Genomic DNA, 9,340 nt, shown 5'->3' on the forward strand with positions numbered 1-9,340 from the left:
TAGACTTTGGGCAGATATTAGCTGACTGTAAAACAAATAACATCCGTTCACAAGTTTAAATCTAGTTCAAAAATAAACATGCATGCTCAAACAAGTTCACTCTCCTATTTATATTTGAATATATACGTAGCTATTATGACTTGTAGAGAAATCTCCTACTTTTTGTAGCCATCAACAAGCTTCTTGCATAATTCTGGCAGGATATTTGTTTATTGTCTGAAATGGTACAGTTAATGTGTTTTGGTTGGTTATCTGCCATGGATTCCACACATTTTCAATAAGAGTAAAGTTTACGGCCACTCTGAAATGTACTGCTGCCCTGTTTTGCAGTTCATAACCAGTCGGCCTTTGGAATACCCAGTGGATTTACTTTTTTATTGTTCCATCTACTTTGTGCACTACACCAGTACCACGAACAGCAACACAGACCGTCATTATGATGCCTAATAATTGGTGTAGATTTCTATTTTGAAACCCTGAATTTGGCAGCCCAAAAATTCATCTTATTCCTGATGCCAAACATCAAATTTAAACTCTGATTATTTATTCTGAAATAAATCTGAATCCAGAGGAGTTCTTCCATAATGATGAATGAGTACAATTGAGCACTTTGTAAGATGCCTAAAAATGCTTAAATGTCACTTTTTGTCACATATTTCCATCAATAATCCTGCATGTCACTCTGTCAGATGCTTTCTTTGACCACATTGCCTATTTTGGAAATGTCTTTTGAAGTGCTGCTCTTTAAGAGGAAGGGGGTGTTTCAGTGTGTGTCACAGGACATGACAAATAATCTGATTTGCTCAGTGTCTGGATGTATGTAATGTTTTCATTAAGTCTCTTTAGCACCTCCTCCTTGTAAAATCTTTAAATTGGAAGGAGCAGAGGAAGGATCAGCACTGAAACAACACCACAAAAACAAGTGTGTGTTTAGTTTAGCCACAACTCTCTGTCAAGTCAGCAAAAGCAGAAAGAAGTCGAACAGAGGCGTCAAAAAGGTGAGCAGAAAACCACCAGCATGCTTTAAGATTTCCGTGAAATATTGCAAGATTTTCCAGCAAGTAAATCTTTCACTGCGTAAAAATATATATGTTTTTTATCATGTCAATGTTTATCTGGTAGATCAAGGAGAAAAATGTTTGATATGAGCATAGTCCTGAACTAATTCGATGTAAAGCGTGCCAGATGTCATAATCTACTAACCTAAATTGATATGAATTCATTGTACTGATAGAAACTGTTTACAGGACAGAACAGATGCCGTAACCATCCTCTGAGAGATGTTTGCACTATTTTTACTAAATAGGTTTGAAACAAATGTGTGTGCTACAGATAACTTTCAATACTTACAAAATTTAACTTTCTTATAATACTTTATTGTCTAGTGCAGAATGAGATAGCGGCTCAGAGGTCTGAGTCTTTTGAAAGTTTGAAACCAAGAAGTAAGAAAAATCATGTTGAGAATCTGTTTTAGAGTTATTCAAAATACCACTTGTGTCATCAGGTGTTTTATAATAATCTCCATATTAGGAGCATGGAAAGTTTACTTTAGACTAATTCAGCCTGTTACAATATTTCAGTTCTTTTTTTTTCCCTCTTCACAGACAAAAATATCCCCAATAAGCAGAAGTAAAACCAGAATTTATGATGAACCTGTTAGTCATCTTGTCTATCCTTGCAGCGCTCAATGTCAACATGGTGAGCAGCAAGTGAAAAAAAAACTTTAACTTTATAGGAAAACACAAACATTTTTTAAATCTCTTGTTCCACATCTCTCCTTTTAGGCGTTATCTCGACGCTGTTTTACAAAAAGAGAGGGTAAGTTACAAATGATTATTTTTTCCCGTCTCTGTCTGAATACCATTTCACTCTTTGCTCCTTATTTTCAACCCTGTTTGCAAAGGCTAGAATATCCAGATTTTTGTTTTTGTGGAGTGGTGGAATGGCTAAGGAAAATGATCTTATTGACAATAAAATATTAGACATTTATGTATGCATATTTCCTGAATTAAGCCCCAATGAATGGCAGGAGGGGGGAGTATAGCAGCAGGGAATGGGATTCAGCATAATGCTCCTTGTAATTTCACTACATGTATTAAATTCTTTCTTTTGTGTTTTACTTTTAGCATCAGCAGAGTGTCGGTTTGGGAAAGGGACACGCTACAGGGGAACAGTCTCTGTATCATCAAATGGTCACAGGTGTCTCAAATGGAGCAAGACTCAACACTCTTGGAGTGATTCAAATGGAGTTGGCAACCATAATTACTGCAGGTACTCCATGTTTATATGTAATGCTTCCACACATTTGAAAGAAACGACAGACTTTTAATATATTTGCCCTTCATTTCTAGGAATCCCAACAACAGCAGGAGGCCATGGTGCTATGTTAAAACAAGAAGTCAGGTCAAGAGGGAGTACTGTGATATTCCCAAATGTAAGATTTGTAACTCCTCTAAGACACATTTCTCTGTATTTGATTTAAATTTCCTAATCGTCCTTGTTTTGTTTTGTTTTGCCCTAACACAGGTTCTACGGTAACTGCAAGACCAACAACAACACCTCCCAGAGCTGTAGATACAGGTTTGTTTCTAAAATCCTCTGATATCTCAGTGGCATCAGGTGAATTCATGCATCAGGTATTCACACACTTTCATCCCTCCAGAGAGAACGTGTGGCGAGCGTTCTGAGCGGAGGACGAATAAGATCGTGGGAGGTTCTTTCGTACCCATCGAGACACAACCATGGATCGCTGCTATCTTTCAAAATAGGTTCCTCTGCGGTGGTTCTCTCATCGCGCCCGGCTGGGTTGTCACAGCTGCACACTGCTTCTTTGATGGGTGAGAAAATGCAACCCCTACCACTTCCTATGCTAATTATCACAGGAGAACAACGTTCACATGAGATGTTTCGTGAGTGTTTGAACCACTTTATATGTGTGTCCATTTAGAAGCCAAACCCGTCTCCAGCGTCTGAGGGTATATCTGGGAAAGTCTGACACCAACAACACAGATCCTGATAGGGAGCAACTTTTCTCTGTGGAGAAACTCATCATCCACCAGAAATACAACCCATCCACCTATGATAATGACATCGGTGTGTATGAGCATGTTTTGATTACAATAGTATTCATACCTTTTGAACCTTATTATATATTATAACTAAAACTTCAGTGTATTTCATTGGGAGTTTATGTGACAGGCCAACACAATATCCTCTTCATTCTGTAGTGGAAGGAAGGCTCTGTGGCTTTCAGTTTTTTTTAGAGACAGTTTGGTGGTATGCATTTGTAGTCAGCCTGCCTGATTCGACACTTTTTCTTTTAGTGCATTTACAACTGCATGTGGTTTGGCTCACAGAATGACAGTTTTGCACATTCATCTTTAAAAATGTGCTGAAACTCAGTTAGATGTGTTAGTTTTTCACCTCACCGAGCATTGTACATAGGTACAGTATATGTGAAAAAGTTTGTGTTTGCTCTCATTTGATGAGAACACCACACGTTTGCTGTGTCTCTTGCATGGCTTGTGGGGTTAGCCTAAGAAAGTTATAAAAAAAATATCCTTGCAGTTCATGTGGAGAGCAATATCTCAGGAAATATAAGTTATCTTTATATTCTCAGATTATTCAGCGTGTGTGTTGTAAGATGTTCAAAGTTTGAGATATGATTCTTACTGTACTGAGATCAAATTACACGCAAAGAGATTCTAGACACTAATTATGTTATTTCTGCACAGAATTTGATTCGGGTGAATTGTGCCATTTGTTTCTCATTTTTATTTGTAAAAACTATTCTTCTTCTTCCACTTGACAATTATTCACAAGTACAATCCCAATCCCAATAATTTACCTGAATGTTTGTACTTTAATAGGTGGCAACATGTGAAAAATAAATTGAGTAAAAAATCCATAAAGATGTTGCAAGACACTGCAGATGTGAAAGCTCTCTATGTGCAGAACTTAAATGTAAATTTACAATTACAGCTCTACTGAAGATCTCAAACACAAAAGGACAAGGTGCATTGAAGACAGCTTCTGTTCGGACAGTTTGCCTTCCTCCGCTCAACACTTACCTACCTGTTGGATTCACATGCAGCATTGCAGGATTTGGGAAGGAAGCCTACAGTAAGTACAGTAATATGAATATCCTGAGAGTCATTAGAGAATCGTCCATTTCAGTGTCGCTTACACCTCATGCTGTGTCGTCTGCAGGTTCGTTGTCTTACTCCAATCAGCTGAAACAGGCTAATGTGAGGCTGCTCTCCTCCACCAACTGCAAAGTGGAAGAGCACTATAAAGCTTTACTCACTGACAACATGATTTGCGCTGCGAGCCCTGATTGGAGCATCGACGCCTGCAAAGTAAGCATATAATGAAGTGTATAAATATCTGCGGATATCTAGAAAAATCATATATATAATTCTTTCCATACTGTAACGTTTCTTTCTGATGTTCACCAAAAACATAAATAATGTTATTTATAACATAGAAATATTCCTTAAATGACAATTTTTTATTTATTAATGATAAATTATCATTGATTCGCCGACCCTCTTTTCACAGGGAGACTCTGGGGGGCCGCTGGTGTGTGAAGCGTCTGGACGCATGTTTCTCTTTGGGGTTGTGAGCTGGGGCGAAGGATGTGCTAGTGAGAACAAGCCAGGTGTTTACACAAAGGTGACCCACTACAACAACTGGATCGCAGACAATACCGGGCTTTCTGAATACACAAAAGGATTGATGTATCCTCAAAAATGAAACTCCAGCGCATGTTAAGTAGTCATCTGGTCAATGAATGTTTATAAAAGGAAAATCTGGCATCCATTTTAAGATGGTACGTGTATATAAGCATATGCTGATGCAGCAGGTTTGGCTGCACAACGACGGTGTCAGCCTAAAAGGAACATTGACAGAAAGTTAAAATTTACTTGAGCTTAGTCAAGATCGCTTCTTGGTTGTTTTACTTGGCTGGGAGAGTAGGACAATGTTTGCTGTAAGGTTTTCTGCAGTCAAACTGCATTTTCAAAATTAATTTGTGTTATGACATTTTCACCCATTGACACATTATAACTATGAAGGCCTAATATATAACCCAGTGGTTACAGGGTTATATACCACCACTGACTGAGCTAAAACCAGCTAAAGCTGAATACATTGACAAATAAATAATTATTTATATCGCCCTTATTTCAAAGGCAGCTTACAAGCTTTGATGTGTATTTTAAATTATCTTTGCATAATTGTTTATTTTTTATAGTTTTGAAGAATTTGTTTTTGTAAATATACAGTGATGCATTTTTATATATGTAAGAACTTATGCATAAAAATAATATGTATTTTTTTCAACATTTTACTTATTTAACTTTAAAAAAACATTGGCTGATTCTGAAGGCTGGTCCTGCTTGTTTCTTATTCTTTTGAGTTATATAAAATATGAAATAAACATTTTGAACCATATTGTGTCATTTTATTTCAGGTCTCTAAATCTTTCTTTCTTTTTATATTTTTTCTTTAATAATAATAATAATAAGAATAATAATACTTATTATTATTATTATTATTATTATTATCATTATTATAACTATAATAATAATAGTTATTATCATAATAACTATTAATTAATATTATTAGTTTATATTATAACTATTATAATAAGAATGATAATATTATTATTGTTATTATACTGTCATAATATTAGTTATTATCATTATTAATAACAACTATTGTAGTGATAATAATAATATTAATAATAATAATAGTTATTATTACTATAATAACTATTATAATATTATCATATAATATTAGAATTCTATTATAATATTATATTATTATAATATAATAATATTACTATTATTATTATTATAATATTAGTATTAATAATAATAATAATAATAATAATAATAATAATAATAATAATAATAGTTATTATTATTATTATATTATTATTAAATAATAATAATAAATAAATAATAATATTATAATTTATTATTATTATTATTAACCTTTTAAAACTCTGTGAAAACAGTACATTTAAAGAGGTTTAATGTACACATTTCTTTTTTGTACTTAATATCTACTTTATCATCTGAAGGATTTTGCTCAGAATGCACAATACATTGCTCTATCAGAATATTTGTACGTTAATGTAAATGGTTGGAATATAGGGTTTTAATATGAACATCGAACCGTTTGAAAACACAAATCCGAAACAAAGCGAGAGGATCAGTTATTTAGATGTCTGACTGGTTGCTTTTCGCCTTGCACAAACACCAGAGGGCGCTGTTGTGCTAAGATGAAATGCTGAGACTTCATAATAGATGGCCAAAATATTGAAACTGAATGAGTTCAAAGTGCAAAAGCTTCAAACTGCAAATGGCAGAAACAGTATGTTTCAAATAGTTATAAAAAACTGTGATTTAAGAAAAATAAAAGTACATTCATTTCTCTGGGACAAGCTGGAGATTCATAGTAAAGTCTTCAACAATTGTTAGTTAGTTACCTAATTGTTAATTAATTACCTATTACTTAACACAAGATTATCTGGTCATTACCTGCTCTTATAGTGAGTCAAAGCCAGACATTTTCCTTCTGTGTTTTCCATGTCACTAAGATCTCAGGGTGAACCACTCCTCTCAGAGATATATCTGACCCAAAAGGAGAACAAAGCAGATAGGTGCTAAAATGTATTAGGTGTTATGGAGAAGAGAACGAATAAGTGCACATGTTTTAGACAGGCCCTAATAAACATCCATTTAGAAAGATAATCGATAACTTTTGAAGAATTAAAATTAGATAGGAGAACAGTTTTTATTTTCTGCAGGGCTTCAAGATTCCTGGAGAAGCTCAAGAATCAGGACTTCAATTTACATTTTATGTTTTTACTAATATTTTCTTACTGAATGTGGGAGGGAAAGAATATCTGAATATGTAGTAATCAAGCATATTTGTCTTATATGTTTCTTTCTAAATAAATTTATATCCTATTCATAACTGTGGTACTGACTAAACAACTGACACACAATTGCTATCTGCAATACTTTCAGTATGCTGTGAAATTAACGCTTATCTTGCCCATCGCTGATAAACACAGTTTATCAGATGTAGTTTGCTTTCTTTTTTTTAAATCTCACTTGCTGCCACTCTCCATTTTACTTTGCACAGGACGGGCACAGCAGCTTCTACCCGAGAGAAACAGACTGCTTGAGTCTATTTGAGGAATTATAATCACTTGCCTGCACCAAAAGAGTCCCGAATGGACTTTAAACATGAATGAAGTTGCTGTCCTGCAGTCATTAAACCCTTGTTGCTGCTTGTCTTTTCAGATCTCTGTTCACCCTCTGGGAGGCACAGCCACACTAGCTCTGTTGTGATTACATTTACAATCCCTTGTGTAACTAGGAGCTGCATTTAATATATATATATATATATAAATAATATATTTTTAATATATATTAATATATTAAATATTTTATAATTAATAATATATTAATTAGTGTGTCCCAAATTTTCTTCAGCTAAAAACACATTTTTGTTGATGTCTTTTTTGTAATGAGTAAAATCAGATTAATTTTTAGTGTTAATGTGCAAATAAATAACTGTATTTTGTACAAATTTAAAAAAAGAGACATTAATATGTAAATGCTTCATGTTAACATTTACGGTGGTCTGCTAATTTTTTTACAACTATATATAATACATAATCAATCTTATTTTATCTATTCTAATTTGACTATACCAAATCAATTAGTCAATCAATCAATCAAGTAACAAAGGATTCTTTAACGAGATTATAAAGATGTAAATGTCAGGATCTGTTCCTTTTCTGTGTTTATTTTGAGTTTCTCTGTCTCTGTGTTGTCCTGTCTCCCCTTGATTGTTCCCAGGTGTTTCTTGTCTCCTTGATTACCCTCTGAGTATTTAACCCCACCTGTGTTCTGTGTTCCTCCTCCTAGTGTTTGTCCAGTACCTGTTGTCACTATCTGCGAGCTTCTGCATCCGCTCCTTTGTGCTGCCTGGACTTTGTATGTTTTTGGATTTCTGGACTTTTTTCATTATTAAACCATCTTATTCATCTTACCCTGGGTCTGCTGCCTCTGCCTCACCACCCAAATCGTGACAGTAAAGCTAAATGACAGACTCCAAATTTAAAACAGTGATAAATTAATCAGTTGTAGGGGATGGGGAACTGTGCAAGCACATCTAGATTAATAGAGAAAACTTTAATATATATATTTTTTGATTTCCAAAGTTGAAATAAAAATGCTATAAGCTTGGATTAGATGAGAGACAGGAAAGAGACTTCCTTATCTTATTTTCAAAAACATCCAGGCTTTCAACAAGGCTGTTTCACAGCTGAGAGCCATAAAAGGGGAAAAATGCTTCCCTGCGTGTTTTAGTTCTCACTCTAAGTACAGGCAGAAGACCCTGAAGGGCCTGATGGTTTCTGGGAAGGGGCGTGGGAGTTAAAACTAAGAGTTAAAATAACAACAAAAACACCTAAAAATCTATTCTAAAATTTGCAGGTAGCCAATGTAGAGTCTTAAAAAAGTAGAGACTTTGTTTTTAGTGAATATTTTGATATTTAAGAAATTAGAACACTATTGTCAAGTTTGTTTTCTTCAGTAACTCAATTAACTGAATAAAAGCCATAACATAGATCAATTACATACAGACTGATGCCTTCAAGCCCTAATTTCTGTTAGCTATGATGATTTTGTACTTATAGCTAATGAAAACACAATATTTGAGATGAGAATATTACATCAGGCCAATAAAGACATTAATAAAACAGAAAGGTGGGTTTTACATCTGTTTATAACGAGTGTATGTTTAGAAAAAAAAGGAAAACATAAGTAAGGTTATCCCAACGATATTCATTGTGCAGCATTGTGCAGACAAAGCAGATCAGCTCAGTAGAGCAGGTCTAACGTCACATTTTGTCACACTGCCTATGACTCACACCTCTCCGTCTGAGACCCCATACCTGCGACTCTGTAAAAGGAACACTTCACGGGAAAGCTACATCACTTCTGCAGCAATGAAAACAAATCATTAGTGGGCTTCCAAGCATCCCAGCACATTTTGCTGTAAGCAATCACATTCCAGCTGGTTGCTGCTGAAAGCATACTTGAAAACCTTCATAAGAGACCCAAAGCAATGCTTTCTATCAAACTATGTTTAGACAAGCGCACATATACAGATTGCTAACAGTAGGACTTCTGGGACCAATCACAGCCTGCCTTACTCCTCCTCATCAGTTACTCGCTAGTTTATATTACCGTACTGCTTCTTTTACTCGGGCTAAATCCATGTATGGGTTTGAGATGCAGCGAGCGCAACACTT

The 9,340-nt window shown here is 34.7% G+C and overlaps 1 protein-coding gene across 1 annotated transcript; it reads left to right on the top strand.

Annotated features, from left to right (window-relative positions):
- Positions 1-847: 847 nt before the first annotated feature.
- On the top strand, positions 848-5,153 carry plaua (plasminogen activator, urokinase a). The gene is made up of 11 exons (XM_028005994.1): positions 848-998; positions 1,605-1,698; positions 1,785-1,818; positions 2,127-2,271; positions 2,352-2,434; positions 2,527-2,580; positions 2,663-2,837; positions 2,948-3,093; positions 3,982-4,122; positions 4,210-4,358; positions 4,561-5,153. The coding sequence occupies exons 2-11, from the start codon at positions 1,645-1,647 to the stop codon at positions 4,753-4,755; spliced, it is 1,176 nt and encodes a 391-aa protein (XP_027861795.1). The 5' UTR covers positions 848-998; positions 1,605-1,644; the 3' UTR covers positions 4,756-5,153.
- Positions 5,154-9,340: the final 4,187 nt, after the last annotated feature.

This window comes from Xiphophorus couchianus, chromosome 22 (genome assembly GCF_001444195.1).
Source record: "Xiphophorus couchianus chromosome 22, X_couchianus-1.0, whole genome shotgun sequence".
NCBI classification, from domain to species: Eukaryota; Metazoa; Chordata; class Actinopteri; order Cyprinodontiformes; family Poeciliidae; genus Xiphophorus; species Xiphophorus couchianus.

Excerpts from the sequence above, each read along its gene's own strand:
- plaua (XM_028005994.1), top strand. The coding sequence starts at position 1,645 with ATGATGAACCTGTTAGTCATCTTGTCTATCCTTGCAGCGCTCAATGTC. Across the intron at positions 2,581-2,662 it reads TCCCAGAGCTGTAGATACAG|AGAGAACGTGTGGCGAGCGT; the intron begins GTTTGTTTCTAA and ends TCATCCCTCCAG. Across the intron at positions 3,094-3,981 it reads CACCTATGATAATGACATCG|CTCTACTGAAGATCTCAAAC; the intron begins GTGTGTATGAGC and ends TTACAATTACAG.